Source organism: Anopheles nili, chromosome 2 (genome assembly GCF_943737925.1).
Source record: "Anopheles nili chromosome 2, idAnoNiliSN_F5_01, whole genome shotgun sequence".
In the NCBI taxonomy this organism is placed as follows: domain Eukaryota; kingdom Metazoa; phylum Arthropoda; class Insecta; order Diptera; family Culicidae; genus Anopheles; species Anopheles nili.
In genome coordinates, this window is record NC_071291.1 from 5,646,768 (window position 1) to 5,674,191 (window position 27,424).

General features: G+C 45.5%; 5 protein-coding genes across 5 annotated transcripts; 1 reads left to right on the top strand and 4 right to left on the bottom strand.

Moving 5' to 3' along the window:
• Positions 1 to 3: 3 nt before the first annotated feature.
• LOC128721643 (uncharacterized) lies at positions 4 to 2,720 on the bottom strand. The gene is made up of 3 exons (XM_053815415.1): positions 2,019 to 2,720; positions 1,801 to 1,950; positions 4 to 1,716 (listed from the first exon to the last, which is right to left on the bottom strand). Exons 1-3 carry the CDS (start codon positions 2,718 to 2,720, stop codon positions 4 to 6), a joined length of 2,565 nt encoding a protein of 854 aa, XP_053671390.1.
• A 958-nt stretch (positions 2,721 to 3,678) lies between these two features.
• LOC128721914 (uncharacterized) lies at positions 3,679 to 6,491 on the bottom strand. Its single transcript, XM_053815717.1, has 3 exons — positions 5,802 to 6,491; positions 5,483 to 5,644; positions 3,679 to 5,395 (listed from the first exon to the last, which is right to left on the bottom strand). The coding sequence occupies exons 1-3, from the start codon at positions 6,489 to 6,491 to the stop codon at positions 3,680 to 3,682; spliced, it is 2,568 nt and encodes an 855-aa protein (XP_053671692.1). The 3' UTR covers position 3,679.
• A 1,283-nt stretch (positions 6,492 to 7,774) lies between these two features.
• On the top strand, positions 7,775 to 9,149 carry LOC128721915 (ELAV-like protein 4). Its single transcript, XM_053815718.1, has 2 exons — positions 7,775 to 8,165; positions 8,278 to 9,149. The coding sequence occupies exons 1-2, from the start codon at positions 7,775 to 7,777 to the stop codon at positions 9,147 to 9,149; spliced, it is 1,263 nt and encodes a 420-aa protein (XP_053671693.1).
• Positions 9,150 to 10,614: 1,465 nt separating this feature from the next.
• On the bottom strand, positions 10,615 to 14,012 carry LOC128721647 (protein Fer3). Its single transcript, XM_053815420.1, has 2 exons — positions 13,895 to 14,012; positions 10,615 to 11,321 (listed from the first exon to the last, which is right to left on the bottom strand). The coding sequence occupies exons 1-2, from the start codon at positions 14,010 to 14,012 to the stop codon at positions 10,615 to 10,617; spliced, it is 825 nt and encodes a 274-aa protein (XP_053671395.1).
• A 6,516-nt stretch (positions 14,013 to 20,528) lies between these two features.
• LOC128721654 (uncharacterized) lies at positions 20,529 to 27,140 on the bottom strand. Its single transcript, XM_053815429.1, has 10 exons — positions 25,348 to 27,140; positions 24,643 to 25,026; positions 24,392 to 24,552; positions 22,778 to 23,062; positions 22,456 to 22,687; positions 22,268 to 22,375; positions 21,747 to 22,197; positions 21,589 to 21,664; positions 21,407 to 21,513; positions 20,529 to 21,107 (listed from the first exon to the last, which is right to left on the bottom strand). The coding sequence occupies exons 1-10, from the start codon at positions 27,138 to 27,140 to the stop codon at positions 20,529 to 20,531; spliced, it is 4,176 nt and encodes a 1,391-aa protein (XP_053671404.1).
• Positions 27,141 to 27,424: the final 284 nt, after the last annotated feature.

Sequence of the window (27,424 nt, forward strand, 5' to 3'; positions counted from 1 at the left end):
ATATTATTGCTTCCTGCAGTTGGCAGCAAGCGGTGTCAGCACTCCTCGAGATCGAAAATAGGGCAAAAGGGTTTTCATTTGTTCCTTGAAGCGATCGTTGTCGTAGAGCACCTGCTCGAACGTTAGTCCTGTTTCCTTCAGTTCCCCGGTAGCTTTCTCTGTAGCGTTGTCACTGCGATCTACCAAAGCGTATGGTAGATCGATCATACTACTTTTGATTGCGACACTTAAACGATGGTTGAAATCAACATGAAGCTGCAGTAGCGTAGGAAGTGGCTTCTTGTATCCGAGCAGCAATAGATTTTGTACCAACCGTTCCTGGTAGTAGCGCAGGAAATATGCTTGTTTCGAAAGCTTTACATTCGCATCCACGGAGGAGAACAAAAAGTGAATCAGGTCGAGCACCGGACTACCCCAGGAAGCGGACTGATAATCGATCATAGCCACTTGCGTTGGAATATCGGTGTCGTACGAAAACAGGATGTTGTTCAACCACGCATCCCCGTGAGTCAGTACGTTGAATGATTTGGAATCGACGGCATAAGTTTCAACCAACAGCGTACATATCTGCCGAGATACAGCTTCCAGTTCATCTACGAAGTCGACAGCAAACTCCCACCGTTTCATGTGCGTCAACAAGTTGTCCAGTGAGGTCGCAAACTTCTTATCGGCGTCTCTCGCTACTGCACAATCCGTGAAAGCGTCAGTTAGCTCTTTAGGGAGGGATTCGCTATTTTCACAGTAGACGGCTGATGCTGCGTGGAACTTGGCTAAATGTTCAAGCACAACTTCGGCATGGGCTTGATCCAGTCCGTCTTGTCCTCGGGCTAGCAAGAATCCACTACGGGCTAGATCTTCCAAGACGATCACCTCCACTGGCAGTCCGTATCGTGGTTTGTAGTAACTGGGACCGAGCTTCACGGTCACTCCTTTGTTCTGGTAGAGCGTCTCAAAAGCCGGGATAAATTCCTCATACATTAAACGTTCTCTCACGTACCTTTTCTTGGTTTGTGCATATATTGCCGCGTTTCCTTTTGGTGGGGCTTTGATGACGAGTGATAACGTTTCCTCGGTACCCGCCAATGTCCAGAAAAGTTCAACCTTTACGGAGTACATGGCAGCAGCAAAGGCATCACTCTTTTTCGTGGCATTCTCAACGTAGACATTCCGAACGACTCGTTTACCCGTGGTACTAGTGCCAAACTTTGCATCTACAATGTGCTCGATAAACTCCAGATCTAACCAGAGCGGTAATTGTAGTGATAAGGCACATTCAATGCGAGCGGCCCGTTGCGTACCAATCTGCAGAACATCAAATGCTCCCATGTTGAAGAAGTATTCCGATATATCTTTCATTTGCTTGACGTAGGCGGGATTTGTATACATTTTCACCTTGAAGGCTATGCCTGCTTCATCCTGACCCAACATTAGATCCATCGAAGCGTCGTCAGTTTTCTCCATCAAACAGATGGGCAAGATGGCGAAACACATCGTAAACCCAAACAGGGAGTGCGCAATAACATCCGAGTGCAAGTCTTTGAGCAACGGCAGCTCAGCTTCATATCCGAGGAAGGTAAGATTTTCAACAAGATGTTCGTGATAATATTGAATCATGTAATTCATCTGAGGAAGCCGATCATCTCCATTGACCGAGGTAAACATGAAGTAAAGCAGATCGATTGCCGGTGAACTATAAACCCCAAGCTGAAAGTCAATCTTTGAAGAAACAAAACCAAGAAAGTCAAGCTTTGAAGCTAAAGAAAAAAGGGTATGTTGCGATTATTTGCTAGATGTCCTCACCAGTACGATATCATCAACTTGCTGATCGGCGTTGTAATGAAACAACATGTTATTGCACCACATATCACCGTGGTTAAGTACATTGAACTTTGTCGGGTCGGCCTGAGTTATGCGTAAAAGTGCATCAAATAAATCCATGCCCCAGTGTCTCTGTAAACACAACGATGATATTATTGCTATTAAATTTAGCCAAAGTTTTTCATTCCAATTTACCATACCATATATTCTGCGAACGCCTTCTCCTCTTCCGATCTTTCACTCATTAACTTGTACATAAAATCGGCTTGCCCTTTCTGGAAGTGTTCGTTCATCGCTCGTCCTTTTTCGGCAAACATGCCTTCTCTAAACAGTTCCCCAAACGAACCGTATCGCTGATAGTGAACAGCGGACGCTGCATGGAACATAGCTAAGCGTCGTAGCACCAATCGCGTATGATTCATGTCCATACCCTGTCGGCGGTTGGCCATCGTGTACTGTCGTTCTCGTAAGTCCTCCAGTACGATCACGTCGGTTGGAGAGGTGCTATGCTTAAGGCATCGTGGCCCAAAAACCACATCCTCCCGTCCACGCTCATGGTACAGCTTCTCAAACGCGGGCAATATCTTCGTGTACATGGCCATCTCTTTCGGGAAAAGGTTCATCTGTTGTATCATTTCCTCGGACAGGCCAAGATTTGGGAGTGCCTTCACGATTAGTGACACGTCCGTTTGGGCTCCGGTGTCTTGAACCAGCACGGTTACACGAACGCGATATAGAATAGATGCGTAATTATCGCCCGACTCCGTCGCAGGTCGTACATCCAGGTCGGTAATTGTAAATGAGTTTGATGAGAGATCCAGTTTGGTAGCTATGGCGTCTACGAAATACTCTTTTGTCATCCATTCTGGTAAATTGACTGCAGGCGTCGACGAGGTTGCCATGGTAGCACACGTTGAATGATTTTTGTATTCCTAGTCTTTCCTGCAGTTCTCTGAGCCACGTGGCTGTACACTAACACCAGAAACGTACCCCTTAGTCAACCAGATATGATAACTTTGGCCGTAAAATCAAGACTGACGCGAGTTGGCAGTCCGTCCGCGAGTAATAAGCCCTTTTCCGTTCGCGTGCACTGATAATAATTCGCGTGTTGGAGGTAGGTGTCTTCCAGGCGTGTGGCATAATTTGAACGGGCTACGATGGAGGCGCCCTAATATATACTCTTCTATTGCTAGATACACTATCAGCAGGTGCCCACCGAATTAAAACAAACATATCGATCCTGCTAGGGGTAGATAGGTCAGTACGCATAGGCGGCACACGCAATCTATATTGATATCGAATCAGCCGCACAATTCCGGTTGTGGCCTTTTAGGGAGTAATGCTCAAAAGTGGGCGAAAAAGAAAATGTTCTCCAGATAAGGTTTGCCTTTTACGGGAAAAAAACGGTTACACCCCGTTGCGCAAAGTCTTCGGCATTAACTTGCCCCAATCCCGGTGATAACAAAACGAAACTCGGTACCCACAAAATCTACCGAACACCTATTGAGCTACGCTGCACGCGCCTTTGTTCGCATGGTGTGTGTGTTTTTTTTTATTACATCATCTTGGAAGAATGCCGAGACGATGCTTGAAGATGATCAGCAGAACGGTACAAGTAAAATCAAACGTGAGAGTCATGCTGACGTCGCTGTTTGCTTGCTAGCTGTGTTATAGGCTCGTACAGGTTCAAACGATTTGCGGCTATTGTGTTAGACAAAATGTGTTTTTTTTTCATTGCTCAGGTACACAGCTCACTGAGCTATAAACATTGTTGTTTCAAATGCTTTATTTATTGTCATTTTTTATGGTTAATGTTAAAAGCTGGTTGGTCGATAATGGTGAGAAGTAACCGTTGGTGGCATTATTCGGCTTTGCGCGGCACGCCTCGGTTGTGAAAGTAGGGCAGTAGCGACTTAAGCTGCGTTTTCAGCTCGTCATTATCTAACAGCTGCCTTTGGAATCGCTGCCCTGCGTCGGTGCTGTTTCCGACGGCCGTATCAAGCGATGCATCTTCACAATCAGGAACGAGCGCAAACGGAAGTGCCATCATGGCACTGATCAATCCCATTGCCAAATGATCGTTGAAGTCAACGAACAGTTGCTGCAATGTCGGCAGTCTCTTGCGGTAACCGAGCAGGATGAGATTGTCAACCAGCTTCTCCTGGTAGTACCGCAGAAAGTAGTTGAGCATCGGTTGCTTTATTTCCGCCTGCACGGAGGAAAACAGAAAACTGTGTAGATCGACCGCCGGTGAGGCCCACCAGCACATTTGAAAGTCCACAAGGGTGACAGCGGATGCCTGTTGCGCGTTACCTTTGGTATCGTAGCTGAACATCATATTATTCACCCACAGGTCACCGTGCGTTAACACGTTAAAGCGATCCTCCCGGGGAGTAATGATGGCAGCCACTTCACAAAAGGCGTTCTTCGCGAACTCCTTCAAGTCGGCATAGAATGTTGGCTCGAGATCCCAGTTGGCCATGAACTCTATCAAGCTGTCAAGCATGGGCTGGAAAAGCTCTTCACCCATTTTCTTGAGATTTTCAACCGCTTCTAGTCCGTGGAAATCACTGGAAAGTGCATTTCCGCGATCAACGTAAACTGCAGAAGCAGCATGGTACCTGGCCAAATGCTCGAGCGCCAGTTCCGTGTGATATTGGTCCAACCCGGCGCGACGATCCGCCATGCGATTGTTGCCGCTAAACAGCAGATCATCCAGCACCATCACGTCCGCCGGAAAGCCCTCGCACACCTTGAAACACCGTGGACCAAGCTGCACGTCGACGCCCTTATCGCGGTAGAGCCGCTCAAAGGCAGGAAGCAGCTCCCGGTACATCTTTATCTCGCGCGCTGAGAAGTTCAGATACGACATGTGTTCTGCCAGTACGCCCTTTGGGGGTGCCTTGACGATCGTTGAAAAACTCTCCACGATTCCGGAGCGACCGTGTTGAACGTCGACCTTGGCACGGTACAGAACCGATGCGTAGTTGTCTCCCTTCTTAGTTGCCAGCTCCACGCGCACGCCGCGGATAACGCGTCGTTCACCAGGCGGGCATGCTCCGAGCTTGCTGAGTACTACATCATCGAAAAACTGCCGATCAAGCCACAATGGCAGGCAAATTGTGCTGTCGCATTCTATCTCGGCAGGACGCTGCATTCCGAGCTGGTTTATGTCGAAGGCACCAGTGTTGTGGAAGTACTCTAGGATTGCACCCATCTGCTTGACGTAAGCCGATCCGTTGTACATCTTCTCCTTGAATGCCGTTCCTGCGTCTCCTTGATCAAGCATCAGATCGATGGAGGCATTGTCGGTTTTTTCCATCAAGCAAATGGGAAGCACGGAAAAAGCCGTACTTAAACCGTACAGCTGACGATCGATGAAATCAGAGTGCAGATCCAACAACGACGGACATACGCCCCCATATTCCAATAGGGTCAAGTTCTCGGTCAAATGCTGGTAATAGTAGCGAATTAGTTGGTCCATCTCGCGGAGCTTCAGGTCCCCGCGCACGGAGGAAAAGATGAAGTAGTGAAGGTCAATTACCGGCGAAGACCACATGCACATCTGGAAGTCAATCTGGATCGATTCGCCGAGTTGCGATTAATTAATCCTACATACATCGGCTTCGGCTTCGTAGCTGATAAAGCGGATTACTCTACTTACGAGTGTTATTTCTTTGATGAGGTCACTATCGCCATCGTGGTCGTGGTATTGGAACATCATATTATTACACCACGCGTCACCGTGGTTTAAAACGTTGAACTTGGACGGATCAGGTTTGGTGATGCGCAGCAATGCATCGAACATGTCCATGCCCCAATGTTTCTGCAAGCGAAAAATAGATTTACATTTCATGCTCTATTTTTCCGAATTCTTGTACGATAACTCTCTCTCTCTCTCTTTCTTTCTCTCTCTATCTATCTCTAACGAATGATCTGCAGTTAAGAGATCCTGGATCATTTTAGTTACGATTACGACCTACCATCAATTCAGCATAAAGCTTCCCCTTTCCTGACCACTTGCACATGTTCTCATACATGAACACACCGTGTTGTTTTTCAAACTGCTCAAACATGGAGCGATTCTTTTCGGCATACATTCCTTCTTTGAATTTTACATCGTACGAACCGTGTCGTTCGTAGTAAACAGCCGAAGCCGCGTGGAATTGAGCCAATCGTCGAAGTAGTGTATGGCAGTGCTGCAAATCTAGTCCCTCCTGGCGATTCACCATGCGGAAGTCACGTTCTTTGAGATCCTCCATAACAATAACGTCCGTCGGTTCCGTGCAGTGTTTCAAGCAGCGAGGACCGAAAGAAACAGTGACACCATGCTCGTGATACAGCTGCTCGAAGGCCGGCAATATTTCGGTGTACATGGCCATCTCCTTTGGGAAGACGTTCATCGACGTAATCATCTCCTCCGAGAGACCCAAACGGGGAAGAGCTTTCACGATCAGCGAAACATTCCGATGCTCCTGTTCACCCACTAATACCGCTGCCTGCACACGGTACATAATGGAAACGAAGTTATCTCCAGCCTCCGTGGCTGCACGCACGTCTAACTGCTCAATGGCGAACTCTTCCTCCGATATGTTAAGCGCTTTGGCGATCGCATCAGTGAAAAAGTTGTTTGTCATCCACTCGGGAATCTCAACGGGTTTCGAAGGTGACATCGTGCGCAGATCGTTTTGGTTTGGGTTAGAAGAGAAAAAACGTTTGGTTCCGTTCTCAAAGTCCGTCCGTTCTTTTCGGACGCTCGAGCTTTACTAAATGCAAGCGTGCTGCCGATGGTCTGTGTTAGATTGGATGCCTTCCTCCGTAGGAGATATGTTATCTATGAATCACAAAAAATACTAGCTCTACGGTACTAAATCACGGTTTCTGATTTTGTGTTGTATTGTCCCCCAAGTCTTAATCTTCTCAAAGTTATATTTAGAGTTCGATTGAATTTGCGAAAAAAAATATATGAAAATTTCAAAATTACAGTAAAGCTCGCTTGGGTGGATAGGAATTGTCTATTAAGAGCATCTATGATATTCAATTATGGATTACGCCAGAGCAGGCGCAAACCTTGAACCCAAAAGTGCGGATATATAAATTGAGTGACAAATTTTAACTAATGATCCATTGAATAAGGCATTGTTTGTAGCAAAATAAGTCATGCGCACCAGACTTTAGCTGTTGCAGTTTTATCAATATATATTATTTTTTACATTCCAATTTCGGCGAGTCATTCGACTTCGAATCCATTAAAAGCCGGGTACAAATTATTTTTATTAAGCTGAACGCTGTATCTTTTCAGGTATAAATAAGTACCATGTTCGTGGAATCGCCTGTTCTTTAATTGACGCGGTTTTTCTGATTTAAAAACGGAATGCCGCTTCAGCAGCAAGTATTAGGAACTGCACAATATGACGATCTTGCCGTTTGAATTTAAAAACATGTGCAGCGGCATCATAAGTACTACAATCGTGACATACAGACAGATGAAAATCGTGCGCGTGCGTGACGCTATGGAAATACATTTTTTAAATTAGCAGGAATAGCACATTTTCTTAATGTTCGTTGGTGCTTTTGGTCGATTCCGCAAAAACGACAAAGTCGATGAAAACCTCACCATCATCGAATGTAGACCTGCCAACCTAGCAGCTTAAACTCGTGATGAAACCAGTGACATGCGGCTTGACAGTAGCGTTAGATGCAGAAACGAAAACATTTTGCTCTCTTTCTCCCCAATAGATTTTCCTCACGCTTGCCGTACCGCTCAAAAAATCCGCTTAGGGCTGTTGGTTGGAATAAATATCAAAGATAGTGTGATCCGTCCGTTTGCTCGAAAATTATACATTGTATGCCGAACTGAAAGTGATCGTTTGTGAAAAATCCGGTCAAACTGGTGCGAGACGCATCGTATTGAGGGGTTCGGGGTGCTGCAGGCGTGCATATTGTGCCGTACGGTATGGGTGATATTTTATGGCCAGCAGCAATGAACGAACCGTCGACTTCTCAGCCACAAGTTCCTCGTCTAACTGAAAATGATCAACTGTTCGAAGAGTTGTTGGAAAACATCGTGTACGTAGGAAACCTGCCAAAAGAAATCGTTCTAACGGATCTGATCGAGCTGTTCAAGTATGCCGGCCGCATCGAACGCGTCGCCTGGTACGGGGAACATCGAACCGACATCAACACGAAGGTTGCCTTCATACGCTTTCGACACTCGCGGCACGCGAAAGAAGCCGCAAAATGGGACAGGATACGCTACCACGACTCGATACTTATCGTAATGCAGATATTCAAGGACCAATGGTTCGACATGACCGTGTCGATAATGGTGCGAAACATTCGCGATGGTAAGTAGAGCTCTCCGTTCTTCTCTCCGTGCAGGTAGAAATCGATCGGTCAGTTCGATGCTTCGAATGCGTTCGAAACTGGATCTCGCTCATAAGCGCTTTGCACTTGCAGACACGACCGACTGGCAGTTGTATGAAGCTTTCCGTAGATTCGGAAAAATCTACGGCATACTCATACCGACCCACGGTACTGCGTACGTGGGATTTTACTACGAGGGCGAGACACAATGCGCCCTCGAAATGAACAACAACATGTTCAACGGGAACCGGATGCGAGTGGAGATGCTGCGGCGAAATTTGCCCCTGCAACAGATCGACATATTCGATATCTCGAAGAATGAGGTACGACTCCTGCGCGACATGTTGCTGGAGGTGGACGAAAAGCTGGAACAGTTTTACTCGGCGTACGACGAGGCGTTCAACTACTCCTCCAAAGACTACCGTCGATGGAAGCGGAAGCGACGCCGCGTGACGCCGCTGCTGAGTGACTCGAGTTCGTCATCGGAGAGTAGCTCGTCGTCCGTGTCGGACATCTCAAACCGCAGTGCAACCGAGGTGCGGCGCATTCTGTGCGGGTCGAACGAAGAAAACCGCTGCCTTGGCATCTTCGGCATGAATCCCGATACGACGGAAAAAACGCTCATGAAGCTGTTCTCCCGCTACGGTGCCGTTAAGGACATTAAGCTTATCTACGACGGCAAGACCAACGTTTCGCGCGGCTACTCGTTTATCTATTTCAAGCATGCCAGCGATGCCCGTCGGGCGCAGCGCAAGCTCAATGGCACCATGCTCGAAGGACGAAAGGTGCGGGTCGATTTTAGCCGCAGCAAACCGCATGAGCCCCGCGCCGATCGACGCAAACGTGCCTCGCCACCCGTCGCTTCGACCAGCGTTGACCGATGCTGCCACCGCCGGCATGGAGCGACACATCACAAGAAGCGCAAAAAGCGTCGGGTATGCTACTCGTCATCAGATTCAGAGTAAAGCTCTGAATCCGCTGCTGTCATCTGGAACAAGACTGGCGGGGTCGAGACTTTCTGCTGCGGTCGCTTTTCCAACGCTAGCCAGCGCTTCCCCTTTCCCAACTACAAGGCATAATTTAGTCTTGTATTATTATGTTCTTTATTTACTTTTTTTTCTTATCTTTAGGAGGAAGCTCATCGAATCATGTAGCCTTAACTATCTTTTGGAGGAGGCTTCTCTATCAAATTACGCGTCGTTTTATTGATCAAAATATTCAATTCACGTTTCCTCCAGCAAACAAGCTGCTTCAAACAAACAACCTTCTTCCCATTCAAACAAACATAAAACACGAACATCAAGTACGAAACAAATCCCCAAAGCACTGCTACTATCAAAAAACTCATGGCAGTGTCCTTATTGTCGCAGGAGAACGCACTCCTGTACGTTAATTACAATTTCTCTTTATTCGTTGTTTATCATTTGCTTAAACATTCACATAGTTGTTTTTCCTTTTTGAATCTTATTTTACCCCAATCCGTGTTCCTCGTGGATCATGCGATCGGCTCGAACAGACAAAGAAGTTGAATGTATATATTTATATGTACACCAGAAATGAAATTACATAATGGAACGCACTGTTGAACTAAACAAGAAAAATGCACTATCGATCTAAGCGAAGGAAAAAAAGAACTCGCAACAGTCTGAAAGTACGGACCGTGAAATACAGGCACTAACGAAACCACGCAGTAGGCAGGAATTGTCTAGAGTACCGTTTGCACAGTACAACGCGCAGGAAGTGTGTCGCAACAATGTCCGTGTGATCGGTCGAAATGAACGTGATGAAATCTAGATCCAGCTTGCAGCAGCGCGAGCGAACGAATTTTCCACTGTTAATGGTGAGGTAGAAACAAAGCGGATAAAAAACAAACAAACAAAAGGAAGCAAACGGAATCGTGAAAAGCTAGGAATCAGCGTTAGAGCGGTAGGACGTTAGGGCTAGGAAGTGGAGAGTGGAGGCATTGTTATGTACATTTGGTTTGGGTTTCCACGCCGTGAATTATCGACGAGATGGATGCATGCCAAAAGACGTTAAGGAATTTTTACACCATAATACAGAAGCGTATTTAGCAGGTAAATAATGGTGAGCAAGGATCAATCGAGCGCTAGGTACTTTGCGTCTCCGCAAAGGTAAAGATGGTCCGGCGAATGCTTCCCGTCGTAGCCGGTAAAGGTACATTAACTGCACACTGCGGGCTCGATAATGTGGAGAACAATGAATAATAACCACGCGCCGCCCACGTTGTGTGCAAAGCGTTACAGCCACACTACTTTAATCGCGTTGCGTTGTGCTGATCGTTATCCTTAGCAAAAGCATCCTGAGCTTTTCCGGCAACCCACCAGCAACCAACACACCCGACGGTTCAGCATCAACGATTTGTCAACTCTCGCAAGAAGCCGCTCTGCAATTCAACTCCCGGCCCCGTGCTCAACCCACGTGGTGTGGTGTGGCACCGGTTCCGTACGCCGGATGGTAGTCGGTCCCGTTGGTGCCAGCACCGGAAGCCGCAGTGACGGCGGCGACGGCTGCCGCGGCTACGGCCGCTCGCTGTAGCGACGGGTGGTGCATGTGATGTCCTGTTGTCGCTCCAGCAGCCGACGGTGGCGGTGGCGCTGTCGATCCATGAAGGCTGTGATGTTGCTGCTGCTGTTGCTGTTGGTGGTGCTGTAGATGCGCATGGTGGTGCTGGTGTGCGGAGGGATGCTGCGGCTGATGTTGTGAAGAATGGTTGTTGTGCTGATGGTGATGATGGTGATGATGATGATGGGGCGCGTGGTGTGCGGCTGCCGCTAGCACTCCAGGGTATAGTTCCGGCGATCGGCCATCGTGGGTCGGAGTTCCTGCCAGCAGCTCGGACATGAAACCGATGTATGTGATCGCTAGACGCAGTGTTTCGATACGCGATAGTCGTTTCTCGTACGCGAACGTCGGAACCTTGCGGCGTAGCTTATCGAACGCTTCGTTGAGGTTGAACATCCGTCGTCGTTCGCGGATGTTGGCCGCTCGGCGCTGTGCCATCGAGGCAACCCGGCGGCGCGCTTTCTTTGCCGCTGCGCTGCTTGGTGCTGGTTGTGCGCCACGTGGCGATAACCGTTGGCTGACGAAACTGCCCACCTGCTGCCGGGGCCAGATTGCTGGTGTGGGACGAATGAAAGAAACGAAATCCGAAAATCAATTGATACTCATTGGCCGGAAAGCATGGCCGGCGACACACAAGCTGCTAGCAAAGGAGCACGAAAAATAGCAATTTCCGCCCATCAATATGTCCCCTGTTCGAGGGGGAAATCGTAAAATCAATTCAAAGCTCCTTCAATACCATGATCACCATCAAACAGCGATCCACGCATAACGCTCCGACGCTCTCAGCCGTTCGATGGAGGCGCATCATTCAATAGATCAAACTATGTAGCCATCGCTAATGTACACTGAACATCCAAATGTATAAACATCGCCGTGTAGATAAACGATTCGTAAAAACCATTAAATACGATATAATATGAGAACGAACATCCCGAGGTCGCATGTAGCGATCAAGTTTTTTTTTATTTCATTGCAAATCGTCCAAAGCATGTGATCACAGACCTGACCGAAATACGCAGATTTCTTGCACAACTATCAATTCTGGTCTCCATTGTTAGCGTGTGGTCTGTCAAGCACTATTCAAAAATTTTCTTCCAATCAAACTTGTCCTTCGGATGGTGGTGCTGGGATCCTTCCGATAACAAAAGAAATTTTAGACGTTCCTCTAAACAAAAGACAATTCCCGATTTTCCCGTAGTTTTCTCCTTAAGGTGGTGAATAGATAGTAGATGGGTTTGTGTACGATCGTGTCTTCGATTTTCGGAATATGGAATGTACGGATTTGAAAAAAAGAATTACGAGCTGGGTGTGAAGTTTGACCAATGTAACGTTGGCAAAAGCTGACAGATTCGATGGTAATGGATATACCTGGCCGTGTAATGGTGTTCAACTACGAGCGAGTCAAAGACGAATGCAGTTTGGAAATCAATTGGTTGCAAATCAACCTGGCCATGTCAATACGACGCGTTCAACTGTGAGTGGGCCAACGAAGATGCCCTGAATTAGCCTGACTTCATTTCAAATGAGCGGATTATGATTACAAGTATCCGAAAAATAAGGAAATATGGTAAGAAAATATGTGCTTCTTTTCTTGGATTTTATGTATTGTAATCCAGTTCTTGATCTAGAAATCGATTTGTGTTGCAAATGCAATTACAGATTTTTAGCACCATTTTATGTTTTTTTAGATAAACGTTGGATTTGCATATTTGCTTGTCTTGTGAAGTTTTTGAGCACTTATTACTAAGATAATTTTTTAGTAGTTGTTCAAAGGTAAGTGGTAGAGGTAATTGGTTTTGGCTTTAGATTATACTATTTAGCGTATAAAATTAGATATCTAGTGTTGGAAGAAATTTGTACACAATTTAGTTGCTATTTAATTGATATTACCATTATTGAATAGTATACTAATAGAACTTCAATTGAATCAGCGAGGCTGAGGCAAAAGACTGAAAATTGACTTTCTAGGTGCTATGATATTTTAACTATTAAATTTTGAACAAAGTTTAACCAGTGAATTAAAACTGATTGGAAACATTCTAAGTGCAAAGGATACAAACTAAGAAGGATATCTTTTTCAAATAGATCCAATCAAAAACATAATACCGATTGTCGTAACGCAACATTAGCAAGCGTCAAGTAATATGTAGTTGCTGTATTACCTATTCCTGATACTAACGATATGATAAGACTTTGATTTCAAACCCTTGCTAAATCGAAATCGAACTATAATTTGATGAGGATCGTGTAGCATTGTTTGCGTTATATACTAACTAATTATAACGTAAACTTTACAGTAGCGTAGTTTAAACTTACACTACATATTTCGCACATTACTTTAATTCTATTTTAAATCACTTTGTATGTTGAGTCTTCCATCATAAAGAAGTGAATATATTGATTCAATAAAAAAAGATGTATCAAACACAAAAATTATATTCATGTATTTGAAAACTAGAAGTACTAAAAATACTCATTCATTTCGAAATTAAACCCAGTTAAAATTCTCATATGTATAGAAAAAATGTCCGAAAACTCATATTTGTTTATTCAAGTCTATACTCTTACACAAACTGAATAAAGCATAGTAATATACAACAGTATAGCAATCAGTTGCACATAGAACAAAAATCTAAAATGTTTTCTCTGGAGGACGATAGTAGACTCCATCCTCAATACTAGCCAGAAAAAACTGCTTGAATCAACCTACGTTCCTGAATGTATTTAGCCATAGCAAATAATGTGGTTAACATAAATTGAATTTGGTGGAATTAACAACAACTAACATGGTGTAGAATGTGGGATTTCCGCAATTGGTGGAATTGTAAATTGAATTGTTTTTAATTTTTATTATGAAGCTTTACGTTGTACGCTGGTCTCTAGATTTGTTTCATACTTAGACTATTCATACCGAATTTACCCGTTAAACTCTTTGTCAAATTGATTATGTTAAATGATTTCGAAATCAGTGTCGCTGTTTAACACTTTTCATTGAACAAACAAATAGAGAACTTTTTTATGTCCGATAGGAATCGAAACAAGTATTTCGGATAACATCCACAATCCACATCTTTTTCGATGGCAGTTTTCCTTAACTTGCCTTTCGTTCTTTGTCAAACAATCTTACCTAAATCAGCACAAGGGAATCCCGCCATTAACTCCGGATAGTGCACCATTGGTGATGGGTTTTCCTGGCCCCAAATGGGCGTGAAAGGTGCCACATCCGGCGGAAATGGCGGCTCCATGTTGGCAGTCCTAGCGCGACTGTATCTCTCTCTGCAGTGGTTATGAATTCTGCCTTTTTGGAAGCACTTTTCTCGGTACACGTTATAAGGCTGCCACAATTCAGGTGCTTTTCTACCTCACATAACTTATCAACGCAACGGCCTACTAAAACTGCTAATCGAGTCTCTATGGTTTGCCCTTCCAGAGCCTGCCTTGACTCATACACACACTCAAGCTCGCCTAATTTCAGCTCTTCATTCGCCGTTGCAAACCTATCCCGCTTTGGGTGAACGCCGGGCACCGACTGAGAAGAACAACCGCGGCTGGAGTTTAATATTCCACCACCGATCGAAGGGAAATCCGCACGGACGGCAACATCATTTTTAATATCCTTGCAGCTGTGCGCGGTCGCATCCTTCCCGCCGAAGGACCACCTCCGCAACATCGGCAGGGTTGGCTGCCAGCCTGGCAGCAGCTTGCACGAATGTGGTGTGCTCGCCTTCGCAGCATCCCGCGCCGAAAAGGGATGAAATTTTCCACCCCACCCGGCCGGAAAGCCACACGTGCGAGACAGGGAAGACGCGTGCTGTTTCGTTACTGCGGAACCTTCGCTACTCACACCGCTGTAGGAAAATAAAACATGGCAGGATCTCTGCCTCAGTGCCACTGGAGGAATGCTTTTTTCCCTCCAACGAAGGGCTGCGCCTGGCTTAGCTCTTATGTAACGCACCGAAACGCTTTGACGCCCAAGCCGCTCCAACTATCCTCATCCGAGCAAGGAGCAGATCCTTGAGGTTTGCCAGGAGCACACGGACGTCGGGCCGTGAACCCCTCCGGTGCTCTTTACTGCGAGAAACTGCCGCAGCTGGCTCCGCCCATCGAAGATGGGTAACACATTTCGGCGACCAATCATAGAAAACGTGTTGCCAGCACCGAGCAGGCGCCTGGTCACAAATGGTGCGTCCTTTTGCGACAGGACGAAAAATCGATGCTGCTCACTGATGGCCCCTTTGCAAACGGTGCCCGAGAATTTAATGTGTGCCCCCGCAGCCAAGCGCACGGCTCTGGCTCGACGACTAAACGGATGCTGTGTTTAAATCGTTACTGTTTTCATAGACGGTGGCCTGAAGTACGGAGCACTAGTTAGTGGCGTTAATGAAGGTAAATTTAATACTCGTATGCAGATATTTCAATAAACTCCTGACTCGTACGGGTTTTGGAGGATATTTTGTTGTTATGTTTATGTTTAAGGACGCCATATTCCGACATCGGCGTATAGTGTAGTATAGGAAGCTAACATTTTGCGATGTTTGTGTTTTGACTTCTTTTCTGTACCTTTTATTGGCCACAATTTCGGTATTGAAAAAGAAAATTTTCTATTTTAACTTCTCTTTACCGTACGTGCTATTTGCCATGACGTCGGTATTGAAACGAAAAAATTTGCCTTGCATTGGTTTGTGGTAAAAAAGCTCAAATGTGCGTGGCAAAAAAGAGTATCCATCTATTGACGACTATATGTTCGTCATCGATGACTAAATTTTGTATTTAGTAGTTAATTTATCTTCCCGCAAGTTACAGGTTTGTATGTTTTATCAGCCATCAGTCTACGAATCATATCAGCGCAAATTTCACATTTAAATACAGTTTAAATTGCAAATCTATTTCTTCTATTCAGCAAGCACCCCAGAACAACGAAGTTCTCTCAGTCCTACTCTGCCAGCGTGTCCTTTTTTTCCCTAACAAATGCTGTAATAGCCAGCTAATCTACCCACTCGTTATCCTTGAAACGTAAGTAATTAACGCGACCAAAATCAGAAGCAGGTTAAGCCCGTTGCGGTTTCGAGCCATCCCAATCCGACGCGATTTGTTTCCACTTGTTGGAAAGTTTAAACTTATCGAAGGGAATGCCTCTAATTGTGACCATCCACGAGCACCCCTTTGGCAGCTGGTTGAAGGCATCGAGTCAACCCTCGTTCGAATATCGTTATCACTGGCCTTTGTCCCTCGCCCTGTCGAATGAGCAGAAAGTTCCACACCATAGTGAAAAAGAGTAGAAATGGTTCAGGAAAAATAGAAGCCATAACACAGCGTCGTTGCGCCTACTACGCTTGTTTTTACCGCAGCAATTAGACACAGATTTGTCAACGGGAGTGACACTTTATTAATTTTTTGTCCGCCCTTTCGCTGCCCTACCAAAGTAAAGGGGCCCGGAAACTCGGTAGGGTGTCGAGTACGAACGTACCAACAAACAAACAACCCTAGCTACGCTAGCGAGATCTCCGGAAAAGTCAACCCAACCAGAGGGTGTTGTTCCGAGGGCTCCGGTTGTTCCTACACCTGACACTGATCGTTTCATATCCTGTACTCGGCACACGAGTGGGACGGAAGGCGCTACGCCTCCGGTTCCGGTTTGACGAGGCGTTGAATTGAATCATATTTTAATAAAACCGTCTGCTGTTGCCTATCCTGCGCCGTCATAAGTCATATTTAATTTTACCTCCCGTCCCTGGTGTAATGTGTCGTAACCGAGGGAGGGAGGGAGGGTTCGCGCAATTGATTAGTTATGCTGATTTTACGGCTCGTTTGCTGAGGCACGGAAGGCAACAGCAAAAGCACATCCCAATCGGCCACCGTCAGGTGCATCGTTTCACAAGTTGAACCGCCGGGAACGGATGGTCCGGTTTGTCATGCTCTCGCAATTGAGGTCACTCCTGGCGGGGTCCTAACGGGAGCTGCTAATGAGCCTTTGCCCGTTTCGCAGGGACTTAGGGTAGTAGCGTTACCCTTCAGTTGGGTAAAGGATGCTGCCGTCTCGGATCGATTAGCAGGACAATGTTCCGCTCGGAAACTGCGAAATCCGATTGTTGACTAGACGTGTTGGTGACTGGTGAAGGACCAGAATGAAGCGCGGAAATCATGGTACTGACGGAAAAACTGACATACTGGCCATATGTGCTTCCCGTGAGCCGTAAATCGGGATTGCGTTGCTTTAAGCTGACGGTAATGAACTCTGTTACTGTACTCTTGTTGGCTGGGAAGAGATTTGTCTTCTAATTCTACGCTAGAAATCAATGAAGCACCTAGATTTTTGTGAGAGATCCTTCGAAGAGAGATTCTTAATTTTGCCGAAGCATGGCTCATGTGTTTTGAGTGTTTGAGCTTGCAATTATCTCATAGTTGTTGCCCTTTTGTTTGACTCAATATGATACTCGAGCTTTATCTGCCTTATCATGCCAATGTGTTGTACAACACAACAACCACCAAATTAAACACATAGTGACGGTTTACTGATGGGTGATTTATGTTTTGAACTATGTATGAACTGTGAAATAATAGGCCGCACCAGCAGGAGGAGTTCCATCACTCGATCGATCGACCACATGCAGCCTCTTTGTTGCATGAGCTCCTATCAGTATCGTTGCCCGCTGGACCCTGTAAGTTATCGTCTCAAAAATCTTCACGATTGCGGTAGCTCCGCAGATTCCGCGGCATGCAAAATGAACATTTTTTATATGACGGCTTACGAGACACCTAACGGTAGAACAAGAGGAAATATGTGCTATCTCTTGTTTTCGGGGCGAGCGCCGTGATTGGGCTAATTGAACATTGCTGGACTATGAGACAATGCGAAAGAAATCCGAACACCTGACACGGTTTTTATTCATGACTATAATTTCTTTTGGTTTCGTGTCACAAACACACGTCATGTTAAGGGAAACATTTATTTATATCACATCAATTTGTCACAGGCTTTGTTTTGTGTTTAATTTGAAATATTTATGTGTAACAAAATAATTTATACCCGATCATAATACCTCAATTTGTGACCATCAGGATCACATAGTGCGCTTAGTACAGTAAGCAATCGATGGCGAAAGAGATAGGATGCGGCTAAGCACGTGTCAGAGAAGGCGACGATATGGGTTGATAACGCTAAAGGGAGCTAGCAATCAAATTTGCATGTGCGTGGAAGCGAGAAAGAGTTGATACCAGGCGACTCGGCTAAATGTAACCTCTGCGATTCATGCTCTCCTGTTATTATTGCCGGTTTTTGGATAGCAAAATTTGACGACGAGTTTCTTCCGTTCAGCGGCGCGCGCCACTAGGTTTTTGTCGTTTCTGGACATTGTGCGCGCTCTAGAAATGCTTTTTTCGTGAGTGAAAAGTATCGGAAAAGCGGGGACGGAGGCTGATTGAGTATTTCCTTTTTCTTTCAGGAAATAGTAAACAGTACTCCTTAGTTAAAAGAAGCGTGTTTTCCAATTATTTCAGCTAAATCGGCTATCATTTGTATTTTTAGGAAAATATGTTTTGCTAGGGGCTCGCCTATTTTGAAGGGCTAAAAGTTATATCAACCCAATCCCTTAGTCGCTAAGCTAAGCTTAGTGTAAGTATATTTGATTATATAACATTCATATTAATTTAAAAAATAAAGAAATTATCTAAGAGATCATTTCTTTCGATCCAAGAGCGGAAAATAATCATTTCTTTCTCGGTTTTCGGATTCAAACAAGTTGAATGAAGTGTAACGTCTAAAATGAAATTTCACACACAAACGCATTTGTTTTGTTTAGGCTCTTCCGTCGTATAGCTTTTTTACAGGTTTTATTATGGTCGCGTTATGTTAACTACATCATCTCTTAATATTTCATCCTCTGAAGCGCACTTGCGCCATTCTCGTTAAAGCAAATTCACATAACGTCCTTAGTTTGTGTCCCCGCCAGAAGTGCCTTATAGCGTGTTACTTTTTTCCAGGACCACTCTTTTTCCCTCACCACAAATTAGAACCCTCCAACGACTGATGATACATTTACACTCGATGAACTTTCCACCACGATTCTTCTTCCTTATTAAGGACTATCGATCTGCATCGTGTACGGCGTCCTCGTTGCACTTACATACACTATACACTTTAATTTACATTATTTTCAGCGAAGCTTTGTAGGCCTCTCAAGTATGCATTTAGTGGGTATGAATATAATCCTCAGAATCGTAACTACTATCGTTATGGCGACCGCTTGCGTTCTCTCTGGCGAAGTAAGTCTAGGAAAATAAAATTACTGGATGCGCTGCTGGTACATGATGTGCAAAAAATGACCATTTTCATCGCCTAACTAAGAACTCGCGTTTGAGGAGTGCGATACAGTTCTATGAATAGGTAGTTTTATTTTAAAAAAATCAATGACAAAAACCTAAATCAATCCGTGCCGCCTCCTTCGTCGTATGCCTAACGAAGCTATTGTAAGCGGCTCCGTGCCTCAGGTAATATTAATGTTACCGTTTATTTTCCACTTAGTTCCTCTGCCACTTTTCACGACTTCGGCGACCAAAGCGTATCAGCTACTTTCTATCCTTCCTAAGAAAACTTCCTTCTATTGCCATATCGATGTGTTAGACACACACGTACACAGAGTGTTAACGAAGTACTGTGCTAGTATCTTAAAAGCGACAACCGTTGCAAAATTTAAAGTGAAAACCTGCTCCATACGAGAACAAGATTTATAAGTGATAACAAATTCCGGAACCAAATATTAGGTAATTCAATGCAATAAAATAGTTCTACGACGGAAAATGAAAAAAAAAAGTAAAAAGAACGACTTCCCACGGACACCAGGCGTGAACGGGTTAAAAACACGCAAGGCAGTTTACAGCATCGCTCGCTGAGAGATCATTGTGCCGCAGCATAACAGAGATGTTAAGATGGATAGGGGGTTCGATTCATTTTTTTAAGTTCAACTAAACTTTTACCGAGAATTTAATGATTAAAATAGTAGAATGAAATGAAAATTGCTGCAATACGCACGCGAAGAAAGTTTAAATGCATTTAAAAATTATTCCCTACTTTCCATGCTGCAAATAACCTCGCGTACGACAAACTTACGTTATTATATTGCTTCGCGTGCCGAGAAAACGCAACGTTGTCATTAAAAAGAAAAATTGAAATAAAACGAACGACTACAAACGCACAGCTGAGCGAGTCTTCTTTTCTGAAGGATGACGAAATCTTAGCTATGAAGAAGAGCACAGCAACCGAACTATTGTTAGAGTTGCAGCCATTACAACAACCATAGTGCATGCATAGTGTATGGCTAAAGGAAACTGAATCTATGAGCAACAAAAACTGGACCGCCCGAGAAAGCCCAATAATGAGTGACTTATGGCCACTCATTTTTATTTTCTGTGCATCGATACTCGACTCCTTCAACTATTTACAAGCGCACACCTCTATCACTGCCACTCATTGCCCTCTACTACTTCCCGGCCTTTTTGAGATGGTTTGTCACTGTTTATGTTGTCTGTGCACGCATTACGAGGTGATGATTCGAAAACTCACTTGGGTTTTCTTTTATACACTAAAAATAAGCTCACATTATGGAGCAAATCATACATACTAACGTATCGTTAACATCCTCTTCCTGCTCTCTGTTGCACTCTCTCGGGATAAAAAAAAGTCATTTGAGATAGACATTTACGTGTCGTTACAACGGTTATCGCTGAATGCTGAAAATGCTGAACTCCGACTGCTGTCGCTGCATTTATCCTCTGCCACTACCGAAGCCACTGGCTGCTCCACCGGTGGACCTTCCAGCAGAACGATCATTCCACTCGGGATCATTGGGGTCGTCCTCTTCGACGAACAGCGATTCGCCGGTGTCTGTTTCTTCGTCATCGATTACATCTTCGTCGTCATCCAACATAGGCTTTGCCGAGGGTGGCACTATTTCGTACTGCTGTGACTCGCTCCGGCTGTTCAGCAGCCGCTCCATGATGAGTTGATTTTCCGTCCGCTTTGCGAGCATCAGATCTTCGTCATCGAAATCCTCCAAGTCCGTCTCGGTTGCCGACACCGTTGTCGCGGTCGATGCGTTCGAGCTAAGCGGATTTTGGGTGCCAATTCCCAAGCTGGCTGGAGCCAGATTAATGGTTGACTTAACCCTTAGCATAATATTATTGTTTCTTGCCGGTTTTCTACGGTACGGCAAACCGTTGCGGCCTGTCAGCTTGCTGAGACAATCATTCGCCAGCGCAATGTGGTCGCTGGGCATCGCCCGGAGCATACCCTCGAAAATATCGTTTGCCAGTGGGAACTCCAGTGTTTCATACGGTGAAACAATCTGAAATACGATAATTGCATTAACATATGTTAACTGGATGACTTCGAGAACAATTCATATTTAGTAAAAGATTGAAAATTGTGTCGGAGATACCTTTTTGTTGGTTAAAACTTAACGTAATCGACATTTTCGAGATTTTCGAACAATTAGGGAAAATTTGATTTTCATTTCTACGGTAATCAATTTCAAATAGGTTGCCCAAATAATTGTTTTTGATCAGCAAATTCGTTATTTTAACAATTTCTATCAAGTTACTGTGTAAAATATCAACCATCTGTGCAATAGAAAAAAAATCCTACCTCACGTGTATCTGGCGTAATGGTGCCTGCTCCTTGTGCTTGTTGATCTTCTCGTTTCGACGATACTGTTCGACGCCGTTCCTTTTTATAAAGGCTCTTATTAAGGGCTGTGCCGAGAACGAAAAAGAACGTTATCATTAGTACCATCCTTCGATCTTCAATTGATATACGAAATGTCTTACCATTCATAACGTTTGCTTCAGAGAGCTCCTGTCCATCCTGAGAAGTTATTGGTGTAGACGGGCAAGCAGGCGACGACTACGGAGCAAAAGAAGAAAGTGATAGAGTTAAGTAAACCGTTTGAATAACTGTTGTTAACAGCCTATTAGATTGTCCTTACATCATGCTCAATCATAGGTGTCGGCGGTGCAGGCGAGGTTGGATCTGGTGTGTTGCCTCCACTGGAACCAGCCCGGCTCTCAGTGCGCCTCTTTGCTCGAGGCCGACTCCAAGGGAACTTCAGATATGATCGGAATTTTTTCCGCTCCTCTTGCAGAGCGCGCTCATGTTTCAGCATGATCGCTTCCTCTGAAATGTCTTCCTCGTCTTGCGCCGGTATCACAATCAATTGTTGCTGTTGCTGCGAATTTTCAGTATAACCAGAGGTGGAAGGAATCGCAATCGATGTCGTCGTTTTTGTACCATTCGGGGGATGGAACGGGTCGGTCTTCGACGAAGGTTTACCCATTGGATTTTCTTTAGCCTCAATCAACGACAAGCCTGCACCAGACATTTCACTCGTATGTTCCATTTCATCGACTGCATCGTCCTTTTCGTCCACAATCCGCCATCTAAAATGAAGTATAACATCTTTTATGTAAAATCTAGTTCAAAACGAAGTCAAATGTACGCTACACGTACTTTGGTATAGTTATGTCCTTATATTGTGGTAACGATACCCTAGTTGAGGCTGCCATACTCTGAGGAATGACGATACTGCCGATGTCGTACGAATTGTTGCGATGCCTCCTAACGAATACACAAAATTGATCATTAACAAAACGCTTCAAAAACTGCACCGAAGCGGAGCCGGAATTGAGATGCTTTACCTTTCGTTACGGGTGTTGGGCGTTGGTGATGAATTTTTACTTCGGCTTACGCCGCCCTCATGGCCATCGTAGTAGTCATAACTATGTGAAGACTTTCTCGATTTGCTCAATGTGCGATGATTTTTGTTGTGCCCGTTTGGACCCGAACGCGAACCATCTATTGGGTAACCCGGTCCAGATCTTCGGTTATTCGGCAGAATCACATCCCGCCTTGATTTGGCTCTTTTATATTCTACAAGTAGAAAAAAAGCATTCATTATCTGCAAGTGAGAGCAAAGGAGCGCGTCATGCTCAAGATTTCGCTTCTTCCTTCAATACTCACTGTTGCTACTATCGCCGCCCATGGAGCGATCGATGCTCTTGTACTTGTTGCTGGTCATGGCACCATACTTCCGCTTGCCGTCGGAACTGGCATAGCGCTTACCGTGCGAGGACGGCGCTGTTTCGTCACCGGATGAAAAGAACGCCGCGGAATGGTGATGATGTCCACGCGAAACCGCTCCTGTCGCCGAGTCCGTGGAAGCGGTTGTTGCGTTCGAGCGGATCATTTTGCTCTGCCACTCCGGGGTTCGCATAATCGCCTCCAGGTGTATGCTGTGCGAAATGTCTAAAAATAGAAAAAAATTATGAATAATTGTAGAAGAGAAACATTAACACCAATTCACATTTAATTTGAGTCGAGCACGAAATTAAAAAACACAGAGCAACAGAAGACATTTTAATACTAAAAAATCATCGAAAATCAAGCAAAAAACGCCGGTCTGGCATTACCCTCTTTGTTTGGAGCGAAAATTTCCATAATAAAACATCGCCCATTGAACCACCCGGGTATGTTGACAAAGGTATGGCCCATAACGCCGCGAAGGGCATTTGTGGAAGGGTTTGCGAAGGCTTTGTGAGCCCTTGCGCGCATGTGCGCCGGAATGCCGTTGTGACAGAAGGTATAGAAACACACCAGACGCGGTACAAATGCTACTCGTTAAAACGAAACGAAAATTTTGCGCGGGAAAATATGCTCTCCCTTCGAGCCTGGCTTCCCCCTCTCACTAAAGGGCAATGCAACTAAGGGGGAGGTGGGTTGACATAATACGCGACAGCAAGTATGCAGGCGTTGGGTGGGTGATGACGGTGTTGGTGTGATGCGCACCCATACACAGAACGTGAGTCAGCCACCTTTCCATCATACGCGTCCCGGGAGTGTTGCGATATTCATGGCATTGGTCTGGTTCAGCACGGAAGGAAAAATGACACATGTGCAAACTCCAGGTGTACTTTAATCATCAGATGTAATCAAGTCAGATCTTGCAGAGAACCTTTCGAGAGATACCGAGTGCAATGGGAAGAAAATTTCTCCAAAAGGTAGACGTTTACTGACGAAACCAGCATACTTGATCAATTATGAAGGTCACACTACAAAACATTTTAGGTTTTTTTTTTCGCGGAAGTCGGAACAGGGGATTGGTAACATACAGGGGGGAGTGAAAAAAGGTTCGCTTGATTCTAAGGTGTATTTGAAAAACCAAGCCAGATTGACTGACTCATCGAAAATCTATTGAAAGCCTCTACCTGAAGTTGCGCACACACAATGAACATTTTGTTTGCTACGTATGATCTCACACACTACAAGGCGTTCCACCAAGCTACTCCGACTTCTTGACCAACGCTACTGCTTACAGTAAATGCAACTCAACAGTGCGATTTGCATACGACACAATGCTTGTTGAAACTTCGCTCTTGTGCGTAAAACAAATGACATCGTACAAGGCAAATCTCCGTATGGAGCTTTATTAAGGTGTTGTACTCCCACAGTATCATCACTTGAAAGTAAAAATTAAACTTATCTTTTCTTATTTAAATCCTCTCAAGTAGATCTGCGAGCAAAGTGAGATATTGGGAAAACGCACAGATGGATAACAAGCTGGGAAGCTGTGCTTACCTTCTGGAAAACTTAACACCGGATGATAGCTGGCATCAAGTAGGGCGACGCGTTCCGAGAATGTCATCGTATCGGCCGGATCTCGTGGTGCTGTCGGATCTGGCCGACCAGTGCAAAGGGCACACGGTAGAAGGGGCCATTGGCAGCCACATTTGATGTTGCTGTAATGTAAAGGCACAAATAATGAGTGATTTCCTTGGAACACAATTTATAGATTCAATACGTTTCGTAATATAACCGCACTACATTACCTTGACTTGGCCGCTTTTTTCGAGACCGTGTGCAGATTGTGCGTTTGCAGCAGCCGCCGTTTTCGGAACTTCTCTCGACAGTAAGGTCTCGTTCGGCAGCATCCGGACACGACATTAGCGTCGTCGTCACCAGTCTCCGCGTCTGTAGCTTCGGAGATTGGTGCTTTGCTGCTGCCGGGAAGAGGACCTCGATAGCCATTCACTTCCGGGATTTCAGACAACCCTTCAAGTGTGATGGGGCCTTTGTTGATTCGGATTTTGTTTAGCACCTCGTTATGTTGCCGGATGCGATATTCCAGGTCCGCTATTCGCGCCACCACCCAGGTCCACCTGCTCGCCACAGCCGCGCGATTATTTGCCCATTTCCACGCGGCTCGCTCCGTGCTGCAAATACAAAGAATAATGTGGTTAAAAACTAATAGTTTAAGCGGTATGATGATGACATCGTTCCTACATGTAGCAAGCAAGTTCATTGTTCGTTTCGCTTCTTTTTTCTTTATCTTAATTTAAAGCGTAGGAAAAAAAGCTGTACGATGAAATCACTCTACCAAATAACAGACTCCTACATATTCTGTCTTTATCTGCAAACAACGAATTCTGCGCTCTGCGGTTCTCTATTAATTTGTTCTATTTCTTTTCATGATTAAACACGACCTAATGTTTATACTGCAGTTCTATGGTTTCGCAGCGTTAGTTTACACTTACATTGCGAGTGGTTCCTGTAAGGCATTCACATACGGCATTGATTCATCGGCCGATTCCCCGCCGGAACTGCTAAGCGTAGCATCCGAATCGATGGTTTCTTGAACCTGTCTCAGCTCGGCATACAGCATTCCGGCAGTCTGCTCCAGCTCTTGGGTTGCCGGTTGCTCAAACATCGGGATCGTGTTGGAGATATTTGCAAACTCCTTCGATTTTTCCGAGCCCGTCCACCCACTGGTTCCGCTGGTCATCGACGATACTGACCGGGATGTTCCTGCTGCTGGAGCGTTGCTCACGCCATGGAAATAGCGATTGTTCATCACTCGATGGCTCTGCACGGAACAGATCGTGTTGGATATCGATTCAAGCCGCTTGGAGAACGTCTTCAGCGCGTTGGCCGATATAGGTTTCAGCTTTTCTGGCGTCTGATCCGGCGGAGGAGCCTGAAACGGAATGATATCAGGCCAGCATCCGCTATCACCGGCAAGTGTAGACGTCCCGTAATGTATATTTCCTCCTGCTCTACTGTTGTTATTGTGCATTTGCTTGGCGTTTTCCTTTTCACATTTCTTCCAATATCGCAGCGTGTATTCGTACAGCCCTGCAATCTCTTCGCTCACATGTTGACCCATGTATCGAGCTTTAATCTTACTGAGACGACGTGCCAGGAAATCCTGCTTCCGTTGCATTAGCGCCTGCAACTTAACAATCTCCGCGTGCTGTTCCAATCTCTCGCGGTCCTTGTTCGGTGATGTTTGCGGCTGGCTGCCATCGCCCACCGGTACATCGCACAGATTCGCCACGTCGGCATCGCTGAAGAGCAGCAAGCTGTTGTTGTCGAAACTTCTCAACACTTGCATAATGTCTATGTCGGACGTGGAAAGCTCGCGGATCATTTGATCCATGTCAGAGCTCTCCTTCAACTGCATTCCCAGCTCACTAGATCCGCTGACGCCAGCACCACCAAGAGAGGACGACGACTGGGACGAATCTTGGGCCAGAGGCACCGCCATCATTCCTCCCGGCGTCAATGGCATCTGTTGTTGATACTGAGGGTGCAGTTGTTGCTGGTGCGAATCTTGAAAAAGCGATCCTTGAGGTAAGGTACCTTGCGCCGGAGGAATAGCTAATGACATCAAATCTCCCTGCGACTGTTCTTGAAGGTGCAACATGTTGCCTGGCATGGGCGAAGACGAAGAGACGTCCATGTTCGCCACATTGGTGGCCGGCATCGCCGGTACTTCACAGCTTTCTCCTCCTCCACCCATAGATGCGTCGTGATGTAGCTGCTCGAGGGCCAATTCGATCAAGTCTCGGCTAGGATCGACTTCCAGTTTCAGCCCTTGAACACCATTGTTGTTGTTCTGTATGTCATCCACCGTCGTGGATACAATTCCAGTTTCGGAACTCATTGAGATATCCCCACTTCCGTGATGCTCGGATGTTGTAGTGGCCACCGTTACAGTAGCGTCACACTCACTGATCGCATGGATTTCCTGCTCCGAAGCGACTTGGAGGTCATGCTCTTGTCCTGTTACGAGCTCTGCCAACAAGGACGACTGATCATGTGATTCGGAGTGCACATTCTCCGGAGAAGGGATGATTGTGGTACCACCGAGTGTATCGGTAACGGTGGCCGTTGCCGTTGTGCTGCTGCTCGTCCTCGGTGAGGCACCGGAAGCAGCAGATGAGGACAACTTGCTTTGGCTAAGTGGCTCCGTTAGAGCGGGGGCCATCTCTTTCACAGCATCGGATGTTGTCTTCACGGGTACAAACGGGGCAACCGCTAGTCCCATTCACCGTGACACATACAATTCAATACGCTTCAGGTGCTTCCCAATGGCGTGGAGCAACTTTGCACGACAGGCTCAAAGCTGTAGAAGATCCTCCTTTCTTATTCTGAGGGCGGCCGACTTTCTCAGAGGATTGTACCCTCTTTGAAGTGTTTGAAAGTGTTGTTCCTTAGCAGATGTAGAAAGCAGGTTTGCCTTCGTCAACCTGTAGTACGTTACACTGCCTGCAGTAAGATTAATTGGACGAAAAAAAAACAAATTAATGCACAATTTAGGTTACAGATATA